Source organism: Toxorhynchites rutilus, chromosome 1 (assembly GCF_029784135.1).
Source record: "Toxorhynchites rutilus septentrionalis strain SRP chromosome 1, ASM2978413v1, whole genome shotgun sequence".
Taxonomy (NCBI): domain Eukaryota; kingdom Metazoa; phylum Arthropoda; class Insecta; order Diptera; family Culicidae; genus Toxorhynchites; species Toxorhynchites rutilus.
The window spans coordinates 55178109-55196799 of NC_073744.1; the positions used below are offsets into that span (position 1 = coordinate 55178109).

The 18691-nt window shown below is 34.7% G+C and overlaps 1 protein-coding gene across 6 annotated transcripts in view; it reads left to right on the forward strand.

The window, feature by feature from the left end:
• The window catches only part of LOC129766584 (serine/arginine repetitive matrix protein 1), a 170039-nt gene that overhangs the window by 113255 nt on the left and 38093 nt on the right, over positions 1 to 18691 (forward strand). For all 6 annotated transcript variants that reach the window (XM_055767160.1, XM_055767166.1, XM_055767190.1 and 3 more), the window contains 2 exons: positions 1645 to 1891; positions 6753 to 6816. In XM_055767160.1, the coding sequence (XP_055623135.1) occupies positions 1645 to 1891; positions 6753 to 6816 (311 nt within the window). The remainder of the gene's footprint in view (positions 1 to 1644; positions 1892 to 6752; positions 6817 to 18691) is intronic.

An 18691-nucleotide genomic window follows, 5' to 3' on the forward strand; every position in this document is an offset into this window, starting at 1 on the left:
GCGAATAGCTTCACGCAAACATTCCACAATTTCAAGTATAGCTTCGGTGCTGAGCTGAGAAAATGATGTATTTAAATTTTGGCTCATTGGACAATCGCCATGCACTCCCCAGATGTCCAAATTGTTTGTCGGACTCATAAGCCCACGTCAGGCTCACAGTGATGATGCGTTTTAAAAATTGCGTTTGCATGAAAACTGAGTCTAACGGCATTCACGGCGAAAACCAGAATTATTGAGTTCAGGGTCTTGAACGGGCCCGCAAGCAATGGTCCGATCTTCTGTGACTATCTGAGTATTTATTTGCAAGTATTTATATTACTTTTCATTGATTTGTTCGTTTGTTTGTTTATTAGTGTTATCAACAGGCCTGAAGAAGAGTGTCCTTACTTTTATTTGAACGACAGTTCTGACGATACTCCCTATTCTATGAACAGTTTATTGGAATAATGCATAAAGTGAATATGATAAAACGTTCAGAATTTCTGTTCCATTGTATAATTATGCTCATATTTTCAATGTTCCAAAATTTCATCTTTTGCATGTGTTTTCAAATTCCAAGACTACGCATAACTAGATAAATTTGATTTTTCTACGCTTTTTCAATTTATTTTTGTACCACTGTTTTTCAACTTTTTACAGTTATTTCATGCCAAACCGTGGATTTAATAGTGGTCTAAAAGATTTTCGAGAAAAGTGGTAGATTTGTTCCTTTGGGCAAAATGTTAGACTAGTATTTTTTTTATTTTTTCGTTAGGTGACCATTTCCATTTTATGGTGGTACGAAAAAATATTTTTTCTTATTATTCCAGAAATGACTTTTTTTCAAAAAATCATAACTTTTAATCGATTGAATACGGGGGAGCGCGATAGCGCTCCTCTTGTTCTATGTTATTATTTTTGACTTAGCACCTCTTAACGTAGGATTTCGTCTTTCGGGGACATTTTTTACAGTAGAAATTGTTTAAATAATAGTTTTCATTATTTTAAAAAAATAATTTATGTATAGATAAGGGAGTTTATGTTAGTAAATTTTATAAACCTCACTTTTTATGTGTTTTTTTCCTATCAATACAAGTTTTGTGACCTAATCAGTTATCTAAGCTCTTTGGTATTTTTTTATATATACCCAAACTCATCCGCATTTTTGGGATATGCTAACAAAATTTGTTCCGCACTCAAACGGTTAAGCTAATCCATTTTTGGAAAAATGAGAAAAAAAGGAATTTTTGAACCATCCTGAAATGGAAATAGTCACCCTAACGAAAAAAAAATGCGGGCGATGAGGAACAAATCTACCATTTTTCACGAAAATCTGAGAACCACTATATCGGTTTGGCATGGAATGGATGCATAATAGAAGAATAAACGATGCGGCAATGAAGTTTTACCTATAGTTTATGCTAGGGCTTTATTAAATAGTCTTTGTTCGAAATTATACTTACAGATTACAAATGTTAAATTTAATAAGTAGAATTGACAAGAGTTCTTAATGTGAATGTGAAGAATGATTCATATAATTAGAACGATCTTCCACCAATACGACGAACACTGATATCACAATATTTTCAACTGCACTAACCAAATTTTCTTTTTTCTTTCTCTTTCTCTCACTCTTTTCTCCCGAACCGTCCCATCTCATTCCAGGCGGGTGAGTCTAGTGGCCTATTCAAAAAAACTATTAACAAATTGAGCACAGAGTATCGCCTGCAGTTCGTGTGGCCCCACGTGCGCAGGGCGATCAAGGGGGCCCCGGGTGGCGAGGACTCGGTGATCGACGCGCTGCCGCGAAAATCCCTCTCGATGGGTGCGATCAAAGCCGCGCAGGCCGCCGCCACCAGCAGTCAGACAGTGCCCACCGTACATAAAAAACGAACCACGAACGAGCGAGAAGGTGCGCGTGACAGAGATCTCCTTCTTGTTTTTGCCGTACGCAGGGAGCCCTGATAAGCTCGGACCCTCAAAAAAAAAAATCGTTGAGAACAGACGAGAAATTATGGAACGCTATGTCCCTACGATATTCAAACATATATATTGGAGCTTGCCTGAGATGTATACTCTCTCTATTTACTCATACATAGATAGTGCAACCACTGGTTATCGCTTCTACATTTAGTTACCTTCTGATCCGACTGTTAGCTTCCTTGTAATACCCCGCCATGTATCTAATGAATCATTGCACTTTTGCATCTTTTGCCGATCATCTTTGTTCAATTTTGTTACCTAAAATATACAATTGCCTGAGTTGTGCAACTATATTAGGGGTAGAAGTATAACTATTGACTATTGACACCATATTGATAGTCATCTTATGTCTGGAGAATTTGATGAATTTTGAGTCATCCTGTACTTCAGTGGAGCTGTCGCATGTCAAAATATAAATAAAAACAAAAATCGCTTTCTCGGTAGCCATTGGTCGAAGTTTTGTGCGCTTCGAATTTAAGGAATGTCTGGTGAAATTTAGTTTATTCGACCTGATATTTTCGACAAATCAACAGTTTGGCCGACTGTTCACATATTCTAGGAGAGGTGAACTGATATTTTGTTCAATTTCAGCGATAATTTCGCATAGAAATTACATTGTTGTTTGGTGGCAAAGTGGTCCGTGGGGGGTTACTATTGACAATGTTCTGTTATCAGAAGGTATATCACCTTATCACTTTCTGCTTTTAAAGGGGATCCTTCTGTGGTTTTGACTCAGGAAATATTTGCCACCCCAACCAAAACCAAGCCCCATTATGAAAAATGTTATGTGTTTCCTACGACGTTTTTGTATGCGTGAGAAAATTTCAATTACGACTCTAGGTGAATAGGCCCAGCTCATTTCATAGATGTACCTACTATTTCAATAATGATTTACACAAATTTGGACAAGAAAACACGCATAAATCTTTCCCTTCTAGCATGATGTGTGCGAGTGACCACTTTGCCCCCTCACTAAAAAAATTTTCGATTTTTTTCTAATAATGAAAAATGTACTATTTTCAATTTTCATAATAAAAACCGCTTGCTATCTTGAACAACATCGCGGTTTGTTCAACGCGCTGAGGTTGGTTTGTTTACATGATTACTGTGGCTGCCGCTTGGTGCGCTGCAGTTTGTTTATGTTGTCCTTCACGCGTAGCAGGAATAAATATTCTCTGTGTTGAGTGAAGTTCTCATTTAAAATGCCCAAGAAGAGGCAATATTCTGAAGGAAACCTAAATTATGAATGAATCAATGTGATGACAGTAAACTCAGGCAATGAGAAATGCAACATCTACTTGGAAATTCGAATTTCTTCATTCAAAAATAGTGATTTCTGCAACCGAACAAACCATGATCATTATTCGGAAAAACCATAATCAAAGGTGGACAAACCATGATCATAATTTCACTTTGAAGAAAATCGTGAAAAAATAGGAAAAATTGGGCAATTTGAACGCCTTATGGTATTATTAGCAACTAGAGACTTGGGGCTTTTCAGCAACCCCAAACTCATCTTGATTATATGTAATTTTCATTAAGAAAAATCGATTTGCATTCACTAGTTGCGTGAAAACACTGTAAATCGGATAGACCAGAATCATTTACCCTATGTTTATAAAAGGATTGAAGCACTGGATTGGATTATTTTTTCTCAAAGTTTTGTCACTTTCTTTTCTTGTTTGAGCAGTGGTTTTAATGTTTTTTTTTCCCGGAACTGCAAGTGGTTTTTCGTTGTGATTTTCCGATCCACCACGTATCTCGGAGGCAAAGGAAGGTACGAAAGTAGCTCGGATTTTTTCCCTCAAACGGTAATTTTCCTTATGATCATTAGACTTTTGACTTTGTTCGCTCTACTTAGTCCACAAAATCCATTTACGACGTCTGGAAACAAAATTAAGTCATGCTGTGTTAAATTCATTTTCAAGGAGTTTCATGAGAGTTACGTGATTGCTCGCATTTACTATGTTGTCATGATGCAGAGTGATCCGGTGGCATTTGTTTGTCATCCGTGATTACCCACAGACATCGAGGAAGTTCAGCAGCTTTTTTGTTGGATTACACTCATCTTGAAGCACCCAAACAGTCGACAATCCAAAAAAGCTTCATTCTCAGCAGCCTACAGTCATGATTCATCACCTTAACCCTTTGCGGTCGTATAAAATTTGGGCATGGGTGTCGTACTGGTCGGAATTATTTTTCCTTGGAAAAGCAGTGGTACGTGCAAGATTATGAAAAATAACCATTTTTTAGTGAACTATATATATATGTATTATAGGGTGGCAATGGATGTATGGAAAAAAAAATTCATCATCGAATTTCAAAATAAAATGACCAAAAAATGACCTTTGCAAAGTTTCAGCTCAATCAGACTTGATTTAGGGGTGCCTCTGACTTAAAAACGCATAAAACGTCGAGACATGGTGTAATCTCGAAAAAAAATTGGAAGTAAATCGACCTTCTGGGACGTCTTCGTGTGAAATCTTTCGAAACAGTCTCCAAGAGTAAATCATATGAAGTATCAATACATAATTATATTTTTATTATCCGTTGGATATGAGACACTTTTGCCATTAAGGCAATAAATGTGTAATTAATACCAGCAATGTGTATCCGAAACAATCAACACTTTTCTCTTCTAACAAAGATTGTTTTACATGAGATTATTCAGATGACATAAGACATTTATGCAAACAATTATTCTACCCTTTAAAAAAACTACTTCAACATAATTTGAACTAGTAGTTACTCAAATAATGATTTATGCGTTTCCGAAATTATCAGAACTTTTCACTTCAAATGAACAAAGATTTTATCTCTGGAGACACATATGCGATTATTCAAATAACATGATACATTTATGCAAACAGTAGTTCTGATACTTATGAACAATCTTTTCCATCACACCAAAGTGGTACAATGGCTAAATTCTGCTGTTATGATTTTTGTCCCACATTCTTATGCATTCAACGCACGGTGCGTTGTCTTGTTTGGGTGACTACTTTGTAGGATACTGAGTACCGTTATCTATTACTCATAGGAACACCGTACTGATTCGTGAACAGGTTCACTAGACATCAAGCTTCGTTTAGGAAAAGCATAATCTGGTACTTGGTTAAGGAAAATATGAGATTAGCATGGTTTCTTGCTGTGGTGGCTGAGAGCAGACAAGCGACCACAAAGAGTTAAATACCGCCATTGATTTTTTGATGACCTTTTGGAGATTTCTCGGCACAGAAGCGTCTTCAAATCGTACTCGAATATTGAATAACATTTTGATTGTGGTTATGATAAAAAAGGTGAACTTTCTTAAGGAATCGATAACCGGCTCAAAATATAAATAGTGACTTTCGCATCAAGGAACTAAATTATGCCCAAAGAAACACCATCACACCATTTCGATGAATTTAAATCAATGTTCGTCCATTTGGAATCTAAAAATTATTGATGATTTATATTAACAAGAAAAAAAGAAGATGAAGTGACAAAAAAAATTCAACTTACTTTCTTTTCTGGAATATGACCGAATTACATTGATAAGGTCAACCAAATTTCATCATCCGAGCAGTTAGTAAGTGTTAAAATCCGTCGTTGACCGCATTGTATGTTAGAAATTCATAAACTTTCACCGACCTTGCACTTCAAATAAACATTTGTCAGGAATCTGCATTTCATATTTGCGTACCCAATGTGCGATAGACTTGAATATCATTTTGCACTTTTTAAACTTCTTCCAAAGACAAAGTCAGCCATTCCATGACAAACCGATCTATGTAATGGTTCTCATATTTTCGTGAAAATTGGTACTTTTTTCCTTATCGCAAAATATTAGACCCGTATTTGTTTCAATTTTTCATTGGGGTGCCCATTTCCGTTTTAGGGTGGTACGAGAAATATTGTTTTCCCCTTTTTCCAAAAATGACTTTTTTTTCAAAAAATAACTACTACTGGACCGATTCAGATGATTGACATATCGAATTAAATACAATTAGCTTATCTTTTTTGAAAAAATATTACACCATTACACTTGCATACAATTCGGATTTTGGTTTCGTAATTATTGATTGTATATTGAATTTGATATGTATAAAAAGTCATTCTTAGAAAAAAAAAAGAGCAAAAACATTATTTTTCGGGTTTAGAGGCGAATGAACTACAAAGTTTAAAGCCTCTTAAAAACAAAGAAGAAGAAGAAGAAGATTATTTTTCGGACCACTTCAAAATGGAAATGGGCACCCTAATAAAACATTGCATAAACATACAGGTCTAATGTTTTGCGATAAGTAAAAAAACACCAATTTTAACGAAAATCTGAGAACCACTATATCGGTTTGGCGTGGAATGGCTGATGTGTAAAACAGTAAGTGTCAGTAGAACCTCCTTTTTCCACTGTTAGTGGAATAAAAATCTATGTGAAGATCAAGATCCTCCAGTTCCAGCGAAACACCACAAACATGCAAGTTACTCTCTGACCCCGCTCTGCTCTGTTCTGCAACGTGTACCGTTTATTTCCAGATCACCAACAATTATGCCTCCGAATCGTACGAACCTCTGACATAAACATATTAAAACAACCTCTTATATATTTCTGCATCGCGTTACATGTTGCTCTTTGATTTAATAACTTTTATCGTCGTATATTTTTAACGAATTCCTTCCATCTTTTTGCTCCGTTTCTTTCTCTTCTTTTCTCTCACCCTCACCTTTTTTTCTCGTTCTGCCTTCCCGATTCACCTTTGATGTCCTGGTTGGGTTTTTTTTTTGTTCGCCATGTCCCTTCTTTCTTGCAGCGAACGCTCACGAACTGGAACCGCTGGTAAACGATGTGGACGCCGACAAGCCGCAGCACGAAAAGTAATTATGAATTATATGTTGATGTTGTATTTGATTGTGTGAGGAGTGTGCGGGTGGGTGGGTGCACTGTGAGAAAGAAAGCAATAATGTTCTGCTTCCGCTTTTCCGGTGTGAAGCACCCGGCCTTTTCTCTTTCTGGCCTCAACCATTATGGTCGAATCGAACAGTTCTGGTGTGTATTGATTTCTCTCGTCATGACAAATACCGTTCTGAATCATATTTCGGACACTTTGTTCTAATATCTTGAAATGCTTAATACACTGATGATATAACTATAACATTAATATCACAATTGCACCTTTAGAGTAATCCCTTGGTTTCACTATCATTTCACATGAGAAGTACATTTCAATTATAGCATAATCGGCAAAAATCTCACAACACTACTCATTATCGTTTGTGTTTGACGTTTGCTTAGCGTGAGCACGTAGAATTTACCCGTTCATAAATATTTAAATTTCCTCCGTGTTTCATCAGTTCTCATCATCGTTAACAGTTTACTGTGATTGCTTGTTAAGTGTTTCGCAGTTGATTATAAAATATAATCAAGTGTAATGTAATTTTCGTCCAAAAAATTACAGAATAATCTGTCCGAAATTTGATTCAGTGTCCGAAGTTTGATACTTATTCGCTTCATTTGAAAAGCATTTTATTCGATGATTTTTTATGTTTTCAATCAAATATGTACCAAAGTAGAAGGCTTAAAAGCATATTGAACTAATTTATTGAAAATATCAACCAAATAATACCTGTGCATAAAACTTAGATCTGTTTTCTGCATCATATGCCTTAAGCGTCCGAAATATGATTCAGAACGGTATGTAGCGATTCCATTAAAGCTAAACTTTCTATTGGAAGTCCATTGTTAAAATGATGGATCTGATATTATCTAGACCAACCATACTCAACCTGTGGCCCACCGAGCTCTTCTGGTTGGCCCGCCTGGAATTGTATCATTTTTTATGTGCAACAATCTCGAAAACTTAAGAAATCATTCAGGAAACATGAGATGAGATAATGGAGTTTGACACATTGCACATTATTACACATTAGTTAGTTGTCTAGCTAAGAGGCATTAGTAGATTCGATTCAATATCTATTAAATATATTGAATCCGATCATTAGAGTCAATCCTGTCGACATATAAGAATAAAAATTCAAATATCGATATGAAAATATGAATATGAAATCATTACCTATTTTTATACAAAGCCTGTTCGAAATGTATTTCCCACTATGATCGAAACTTTTGTGTTTGCAGCGTGACCGGGTGACACTCGGGGCGGGTGTCTTGGGTGTCACCCCTCCAATTAAATCTTGTTTTCAAGCCTTTGTTTTCATTCTCTAATGAAAAACCAAATTTACTGACCCAAGAAACCCAAATTTGAAGTTAGTTATAATTATTAAAACGGGTGATTTTTTAAGCGTTTGGTTTTTAATTAACAGACATTGAAAATCTCCGCATAATAGCAATCACAATTGTCAGCAACATTGTTCTCATCTTCATCTTTGAAGAAGAACGAGCCAATGATTCCTCCGGACCACAAACCGCACCAAACAATACATTTTTAGGGATGCATAGACAGCTCTCGTATTATTTGTTTCTACTCATGTGACCAAATTCGACAATTTTGTTTATCAACGTATCTGGTGGATCACACCATTGAGGAACAGCAATTCCAAATGAAATCGACCTAAAAATGCAGATTTTGAAAACTTGTATTTTTGAAGTGTGTATTCCGTTTGGGTTGGAGGAAATATGAGTTTTTCACAGCAATTGGGAATTTTTTGACTCAAGCGTAACTTTTGAAAAGGGCGTATCGATTTTAGTAAGAAAAATCTTTGATAATTTATATCTCAAAAACTATGAGTCGTACCGAAATAGTGTCTTAGGAAACGTTATAGAGTATTGATGGTTGAATATGAAAAAAAAATAAACACTGAGAAAAAAAATAGTACTCTTTTTTTTATTTACAAAATAAAAATTCAATTTGCAATATCCAAAATACATATTTAAAATTTTTTTTTTATTTTTTCAAACAAAATAGAAGTCATGCAGAAAATAAATAAAATGGGCCCAAGATGGTAAAACTATTTTTGACGAACTTTGTGGAACATCGAATTTTTAGGAATTTTTGAAACTTCGAATTTTTGTATGTTAACAATCATTTTTAGCCACGAATTATGAATCCTGATGTGATTTAAAACAATAAAGGTTATTATCAATCTCCTTCTAAATGTAACCATTCTCGAAATATTTTAAAAAATATTTCTAATTCATTGTCTTTTTTTATAGTAAATAATCTCTTTTAATATTTTTGTCGTGTTATACCGTCATGTTCATGAAATTTTATGAATTTTCTTATAATTTCCAACAACTTTTCCAAATACATCATCATGGTTCATTTTTGGACTCAAGCGTAACTTTTGAAAAGGGTGTATCGATTTGAGTAAGAGAAATCTTTGATAATTTATATCTCAAAAAATATGAACCGTACCGAAATAGTGTGTTAGAAAGAGTTATAGAGTATTGCTGGCTTAATTTGAAAAAAAAAACTTTACACTGAGAAGAAAAATTAGTGCTCTTTTTTTATTTACAAAATAAAATTTTTATTTGCGATATCAAAAAATATGTATTTTTTTATATTTTTTTTATTTTTTCATATAAAATAGAGGTCATGCAGAAAATTAAAAAAATGGGCCCAAGTTGGTAAAACTATTTTTGACGAACTTTGTGGAACATCGAATTTTTAGGGATTTTTGAAACTTCGAGTTTTTGTATGTTAGCTATCATTTTTAATCACAAATTATGAATCCTGATGTTATTTAAAACAAAAAAGGTTATTATCAATCTCCTTCCAAATGTAGCCATTCTCGAGATATTATTTGTAATTTATTGTCTTTTTAATAGTAAATAGACCCTTTAAATATGTTTGTCGTGTTATACCATCATGTTCATGAGATTTTATGAATTCGCTTATAATTTCCAACAACTTTTCCAAATAAATCGTTATGGTAAAGACATATGTTTAGGAGTTACGTTACGAAACATTCGAATACATGTGGGTTAATACAAAACGTAGCGAAACTAAAAAATCTTTTTTATCTTAATACAAACTTCAATCAATCAAAAAAATTGTTGGAAAATATTAATTCATAAAATTTCATGAACATGACGGTATAACACGACAAACATATTAAAAGAGATTAATTACTATAAAAAAGATTAAAAATTAGAAATATTTTTTTAAATATCTCGAGAATGGTTGCATTTAGAAGGAGATTGATAATAACCTTTTTTGTTTTAAATCACATCAGAATTCATAATTTGTGGCTGAGAATGATTGCTAACATACAAAAATTCGAAGTTTCGAAAATTCCTAAAAATTCGATGTTCCACAAATTTCGTCAAAAATAGTTTTACCATCTTGGGCCCATTTTTAAAATTTTCTACATGAGTTCTATTTTATATGAAAAAATTGAAAAAATATAAAAAAGTACATATTTTTTGATATCGAAAATTAAAATTTTATTTTGTAAATAAAAAAAAGAGTACTAATTTTTCTTCTCAGTGTATACATTTTTAAACTTAAGTCAACAATACTCTATAACTCTTTCTAACACACTATTTCGGTACGACTCATATTTTTTGAGATATAAATTACCAAAGATTTCTTTTACTCAAATCGCTACACCCTTTTCAAAAGTTACGCTTGAGTCAAAAAATTAACCATGATGATGTATTGGGAAAAGTTGTTGGAAATTATAAGAAAATTCATAAAATTCATCAGGATTCATCAGGACGTCAGGATTCATAATTTGTGGCTAAAAATTTTTAATTTTCTGCATGACTTATATTTTGTATGAAAAAATGAAAAAAAAAATAAGTATTTTGGATATTGCAAATTGAATTTTTATTTTGTAATAAAAAAAGAGTATTAATTTTTTTTCTCAGTGTACATTTTTTTCATATTCAACCATCAATACTCTATAACTCTTTCTGAAACACTATTTCGGTACGACTCATAGTTTTTCAGATATAAATTATCAAAGATTTCTCTTACTCAAATCGATACGCAATTTTCAAAAGTTACGCTTGAGTCAAAAAATTCCCAATTGCTGTGGAAAACTCATATTTCCTCTAACCCAAACAGAATATACACTTTCATTCGAATCAAAAATACTCATGTTTTGTCATTTGTCGATTTCATTTGGAATTGCTCGGATGTGGCGAACCCTTCGGCTGGAGGAGGCCAGGATGTTGATAGCTCAGGACACGGAAACTTCTAACATTTGGAAAATAAAACATCGGAATACTTTTCAACACTTGTGGATTTATTTCGCGATGCTACACAGTTGGATTAGGAATGATATTTATTTGGTAGGGATCTTCCCGTTCGTTGTTCATTTGTGTTCGTTACATTTTAAGCTGTATTTCGGCTTTCGCTGTTGGTTGTAGTTGTATTATGCACCACACACTGCATTTTGGAAGGGAGGGAGAGGTTTGGATGGGAAAAAGGATAGGGATGGACATGGAGTTTGGAAATTGCGTCTCTATCGCGCTGTCGGTCGCGAACTGTATCCGTTCAACCAAAAATGTGATTAATCGCTGAAGCATTTTTAACAGAGAATAGATAAAAATATTCAATTATTTGTAAGTTTAATAATGAAACGTCAATGTATACTTGAAACTTTAGTTTTGACACATGGCACGAATTACTTGTGATCTGTCAAAACAGTGCGCTGAAAAACTAAACAGAAAAAAATCACGTACAACAAATCGTAAAATCATCACACGTCTCGACTAAACAGTTTGAACACATCGTCAAAGTCAACGGAGTTAGTCAATTTACGTTCGATTGACAACAAAACCGATCCATTTAAGCATGCCGGTCCCATCGTTGACTGCAAATAATTTTTAATTAATTTCAACTTTGATAAGCCCCTTCCACTAGGTGCCATAAAACGCAAATCGTTAGTATTAGCTTCAAACTCACTGTAAGATTTGGAAGCGTTTCTTAGAAGTTCCTTTTCATGATGAACTGTATCACTTCCAATGTACACTAATGATTGGCGTAGTCTAGGTTAATTCCAGCGGCCTTTAAATGTCCACGGAATCTTGAAATTTCTAATAACTACTCGCTATCCGAAACTTCGTCGTAAAAAATTGCAAATTTGAGAATCAACGTTCTCAATTTGGCATGTAGTTTACAAACCCTTGAATACGGATTTTTTGTTTTGCTTTCCCTACAAAACCTGAACTCCTCCTGACAAGGTTGAAGCGTTGTCGAAAATTGAGAACGGCATTTCATGGAAACTGAACCGTCACTCTCCATTTAAGGGAGTATGTGTTGTAGTATAGATATTTGAAAAAAAAACACGATTTTTCCTTCATATTCCTGATGTTTAGATATTCACCATAGTTTACCAAGTTTAGTCGTTCCAGTGATTTTTCACTTGTCCGAGGTTTATTTGAGAGCAGTATCTTTACTGATCTGATCGATTTTCTTCGTTTCAGATAACCAGAAGGGCTGGAATCATTTACATCATGGTACAACGCTTTTTCAAGCCTCCTCACTTCACTAGCTTGTAACTATTTTAATCTATATAAATAAAATGTAAGGCAAAATCTGTTGGTAAACGGAAAACCCGAAGAAGGGATCGTCCGATTTTAACCTCCTGTATTTTGTTGTATTCGTCTCTCCTCGTAGATCAGAAAAGTGGAGAGAAAAATCAGAAAATTTTCGGAAAACTCTGAAGGAAGGTCGGAACATTGAATTCCCACATGTTCGATAATTACATCATATTAAACGTTGTTAGTCCATTCGATGTTTGCGCTATCCAAATTGGTCTTTGTTCGTAAGAGGAAATGGATTTTCAGACGAAATAATGCATTTCCATATCTTATATCTATGAATAAAAACGGAAGACCAAATGTGTTGGTAAGCGCAAAACCCGAGGAAGGAATGGTTCAATTTGAGTCATCTATATTTCGTTGTATTCGTCTCTTCCCGTAGATCAATATAGCGGAGAGAAAAACCGGAAAATTCGGAAACATATGTTCTACAATTAGCTAAGCGTTGTTAGTCCATTTGATGTTGGCGCTAACGAAATTTATTTTTGTTCGAAAGTAGAAAAGGATTCTCAGACGGAATAACGCACGAATTTTTGTAGAAGTACTAGAAAATTTATAGTAAAAGGAAATTGTAAAGTGTCATAGGGTAATCAATCAATGAAGAGTTCGCGTTCACTTAGTAAGAAAACGTGGATGTTTGAAAGTATTCAAGTAAAAAAATCTATTTTGGGCGGGAAGTTCGTCGGGTCAGCTAGTTTTGAATATTTTTACCGTTTATTTCTTGTTGTATTGTTAAAACATAAAGAGACTAGTCAAGAAATAATGGACAGCGAAAATATTCCTCGTTTCATTTGTTCAGAGCTCGAAAAAACGCCCGGAATTCGTGCCTCTACACTAGAATACTCTTTTAATGAGCGATGTCGTTACTCAAAACAAACCATCCAAAACAAAAAAGATTCTTTACATGAACATTTCCATGGTGAAATTGTTCACTAATAGCGAATTTGTTTTTAAAACTGAGTTAGTGCCAAATTGACTCTGTGATAAAACGTTTTCAGTTTCACGAATGCGGTGGTTTGTTGGTGTGCGTTATACAGTCTGATTTGTTTATATTTGTGATGGCAAATGTACAGTGTCGACGTCTGGTGGCGATATTAGTGCTTGTGAGGTAAATTATTCTCTATCAGATCAGAAGGGCCAGGTGCAGTGTAAAAATATAAAAGTTTGAATGAAAATTTTTGCTTCATATTGTTTTATTACCTAACACATATAGTTCTTTTTCGTCAAAGAAATTTCCTTCGACTTGCACTGTGGTCATGAGTATTCTAGAGCTTGCCTCTCGAAATACATTCAAGGGGCGTTATTTGGCTAAAGAAATCTCTACTGAGTATTACTAAATGACGCTAGTTAATGCATACGTTGAGACGGTAAAAGTTCCACAGGGAACGTGAACGCCATTCAAGAAGAAGAAGAAGATGTAGTCCTGATACTCACTTAACCACTTGTCGGTGTATTCCTGTTTATTCCAGAAATAATTACTAGTATGATATAAAATCATCATCACACACAGTTTTCGTTCATTATATTCTTGCAATTTCGGAAAAAACTCTTATTCCATCACAAAAAATTAATATTCGATACGATAAAGTAAATTTTCATTCATAATTTTGATTTTGATTTTGAAAACATTAAAAACCAAAAGCAGTAGGTTTTCCATTTTCATAGTCTTTTTTTTTAGATTTTCCAAAACAATACTCGGAACATGACAGTTCGATATAGTTGTATTGGTGAACCCGAGTGCGAACCCGTGAAACATCTCAGTACGAAACTAACGGCTTTCGGGGTGAACCTAGTGCGAAACTGGGTTGAAACTGAGTGAATAATAAAACGTTTTGACAGCAGTTAGTGTGGCACTGAGGTTTGGACTGAACAAAATGGAATTCGCTATAAATTATAACACCAATCATAGAATAGACTCGAATGAATTTCAAAGAAGACGGGGTACGTTCAATCTAAAGTTTTAGAAGATTTTTTTTGACACAAATATAATTATCACGGTCGTGGGTGTCATAATTTTTTAGAATAATGTTTTTTTCTATCTCTTGAAATAACCGATATAGCGCTTTTTTTCTAAGTTGCGTTGGGGTTACCATCAAAAACCGTTTTTTGACGTAGAACTACGTCTTTCAGGAAAGGTGCAAAATCAGAAAACAGGTCACGTTTTTATGAAATAAAGTTAACGTTAATAACTATTTTCACTGTGTGCATAGCAATCGAATCGAAAGTTCTCTAAGATTTGTTTGATATGCTATATATTACAATTCGCTAATCTCTAAACTGTTTAAATTCATGAAAACTGGAAGAACTTACTTTTTTCCTATACATGTAAAACGTCAAGCGTTATCTAAACACCCTAACTGCCAAGTTTTGATTGGCCCGATTTACGGTTTACCCAACACAGACCTCAAAATCGATGTACCTGTGGAAATCCGCTTTGCAAATATACATGCAAGTCAGGGGTATTTTCGTTCCCACCGAGCTGTGTTCCCATGAAACGGACTTCAAAATGTGCCTGGGGAAATCCACTTTGTCAAAACATGCAAGTCAGCGGTATTGTTTCCCCACTGAACTGTGTTTCCCTAACACGGACTTCAAAATTAATGTGCCTGAAAGAATCCACTTTGCAAATACATGCAAGTCGGGGGTATTTTTTGGTGTTGAGTATTATTGTACTCGCTTGTCGTTGTGTAGACTAGAATATGTTTCCCTAAAACGTACTTCTAAACTGAGAAACCTGGGGAAATCGTCATTTCAAATACTAGAGGTGAATGAACTTTCGCGGTTCGAGAACTACGTGATGTGCAATAATTTCAGAGGGAAATGTAAAATACAATGATCGTTTGACAATTCTTCCGTTCACATATTTTGGTAGTCCTAGGCATCGTATCAAACGTAAAAGGACGTTCATTAAATTTATATGTAACAAAGAACATAATCTATTACAAAAATTTCAATGCATTCTAAAATAATATTCGAAGTGGTAAACAAGTGGATTGCATAATATAATTGCTTAGTTCTACGTCGAAAATATGCGGTCGTGTCCTAGATACAACCCTTTACAATTTTTTTTTGCTCTAACTTTTGTATTACAAATTTTACATGCAAACTGTCTTCGAAAAACTTTTAGAGCTTACTAAGACAAACATTTTGCGATGCAGAATTTGTCAACTCTACTCAAAGTTATTGATATTTCTTCCCAAAAAAAACGCTCTTTTCATTCGCTTGTCATTATTTTTGGGGCAAACATAAAAAATGTTCGTTGCCGGAATTTGAAAGAGCATACTTGACTCTACATAATGTGGGATTCCCAAAACTATGTTATTTTTTGTATTTGAGTAAAATAAAATTGAAATCATGAGTTTTTGGATGGAAACCCATCAAAAACTTTGAGTAGTATTAAGTTGTTGGTCATGATAAGCTCTAAAAGTCGTCCCAAGATAATCTTAATGTAGATGTTTAAATATAAAAGTTGGAGCAAATAACTCGTTTTTTCATGGTGACCCTAGCGCAACTTACGTAGAATCAACGTTATGGAAGATCTTTATTCTCTAGACAAAAACTATCTTCGACAAAGTTGTTACATATGATAGGGCGCTCATTTTTATGTCATCAAAAATAGGGTGAGCAAAATTATCGATGAAATATAAAATCTAACTTTCTTATCTTCATAGATAGTTATTTTCAGCAACTTTGTAGAACAAAGGTTTTTTCTATCTTATGTAGTAGTCTTACAGTAGTGGTACCAAATAAGAAAACTGGTGCGGTATCTATGAAAAAGTTTTACCATTAATATTTGTTTTAGCTATGAACGGATTTTAAAGCTTTACATTCCAATCGAATCGGAAATTCTCTATTTTTTTCGGCCAGTTAAACATTACGGCTCCCTAACCCTTAAACTATTTAAATTGAGAAAAAATGGATGAATACACATTTTCCTATCGTATTCCCGTGGCCGAGTATATAATTTATTAGATATCAATTTTCATCAGAATAATTGAATTTGAATTATGATGAAATACAGTTTAAATTGCGCGTTTATTCAAAGTACTCTGAACATCACACTGGTACGATACAAACTGACTGACTAAATTTTTCGGAACTCTAAACTCATTTGGCTCTGCACTCGTTCTCCTATACTTTCTGAACTTATTCCTCTTGTTTCTGAGTTTAGGTGAGTTCCTGGTTCTTATATAATTATCATGGACATTTATATTTATCATGTTTGAGCTATTAGGATTTTTCATTATTGATTATCAGTTACCATCTTGTAACTATTAGGCATTAACTTATATATTAGGGAGGTACAGTATTTGAATATCACTGCTAATCAGACGAGCGTAAATTGGTCGCCTGAAATGCAAATTCAGCATTCGTTCTATGTGGATAGAGAAAATATTGCAGCCTTAGCTCCCCCTATTTTATTTATTGAGTATTGAGTTGAGCCATTTACAAATTTCAAATTACAGTATTCACAATTCATCAGTCATCTAGCTAGCGACCAGACGGTGGTGAGGCTCTCGAATAACCTTTCTCATAGCCGATTGTTTAGTAGAGTTTTCCAAATTGGTATTTTTCAAGGCTAGAAGCGACGGATGATTTTGTTCCAGCAGTCACAAACTGTGGTTTTGCTCGATTCTAAGGAAGAATGAATGATAGATATCGCACTGTATGGTGCAATTCTGTTCGGTGAGGGCATCACGACGATTTGGATACCGTCTGGTGGAGTGTGCCTCTGTACTTTTACATCACATCGAATCTGAACTGGGGTGTAAGTTTAAAATTTTTAAAATAAGAGCGTCACGTTTGGGGTGCAAAGTTTCGAGCGTTAATACCCCTTTATCAATTGTACAAAATGGTATGTCAATCACTTCATTCGAAGGATAAATGATGTATGCTGCTGGTTTCTGACTGGCCCTAAAAATTTGTTTCAATAGCTCAAAACTGCTTCGAAAGCAAACAATTGAAATCATAACAATCTATAAATATGAGTACCTGCTTGAAAGTCCATCTTAGTCAAGATTTGTCGATGTATGTCGTTGGCTGTCAGTGAACGTTCTCTAAATATTGTGCTCGCCCTGGCCAACCTCATTATCTACTTTGTTACTTGTCTTGAACATTTTTTATCGCCACAGAATGCATCTTCAAAATATGGAAGAAGCAAGTCTAGTGTAGAGTGAGATCAAAGCAGAAGGGAAATATTAAAAAGGATGTACGTCGTCGGTTTTCATACCGTGGAGCAGTCTTCCGAAAAACACTTACACATGTCCACGCGATGTGAAAATTCCATGTTTTTGTTTGAATTCGAACATGATTCTCGCTAGTGTTGAGTGTCTATCCCCAACACGAACAATGATACACAAACATAGACATGTGAAAACAAACACGATGTTTATAATTCAAGAGCATCATGTACAAACATATCACCCGATGTCGCAGTATTCATTGCTTTCGTTTCTTTTCATACACGGAAAGAATTCATTCCAAAACATTTCTTCGTAGAATACTTTTTCACAGAAACGAACTTGAAATTTAGTTCGCATTTCAAAAATTGTACGAACTAAGAGGCTATAAGTTCATGCACTAAAATATATATTTTTATTAAGGCTCATATGGCGTCAGCCTAACGGGGCCGGGAGTTCAATATTTTGACAATGTTTGCTTACAACTATGTTAGTAATATGTAACCGATTACTCGCGGTTGGCTCGAGGTTAGTATTACAAGTGTTCTCATAATTGGGATGTTGCAGTCTTCAATGCTCTGTACGTGTGCCCGACATGGGATACTTCCTATTGGGATGCAGCTGACCGTTAATCAGCAACGACCCCCTAGTCTGCACCCCATATCTAGCGTGGTGCGTCTTTTTCGACTCGAGGAATCCAGGATAGAATGATCACTAGCCGGCGCAATCATCAGCTCGTGTAGAGTTGTCATGAGCGGTACAACCTTTGGCTCTTGTTGAATCATCAGTGGACTGCACAACCTTCGGCCCGTGTATCTGTAAAGAGTGTGTGTATGTATTGCCGCGAATAAGTAACAATTTATAGATCGTTCATGCACATTTTGCAAGTCTGATTAAATAATCCTTGGTTTCGTTCAAAGAAAACATTCTCTGAATAAAAAGAAGCTTTCTATTTTTTTTGCGTGCATGTTGGCAATTAAAGTCTGGGGAGCCGACTGCATAGCGGGCGACGTTGTACAAATGCTGACCAAAAAAATAAATACCCAAAAATTAGTTTTAG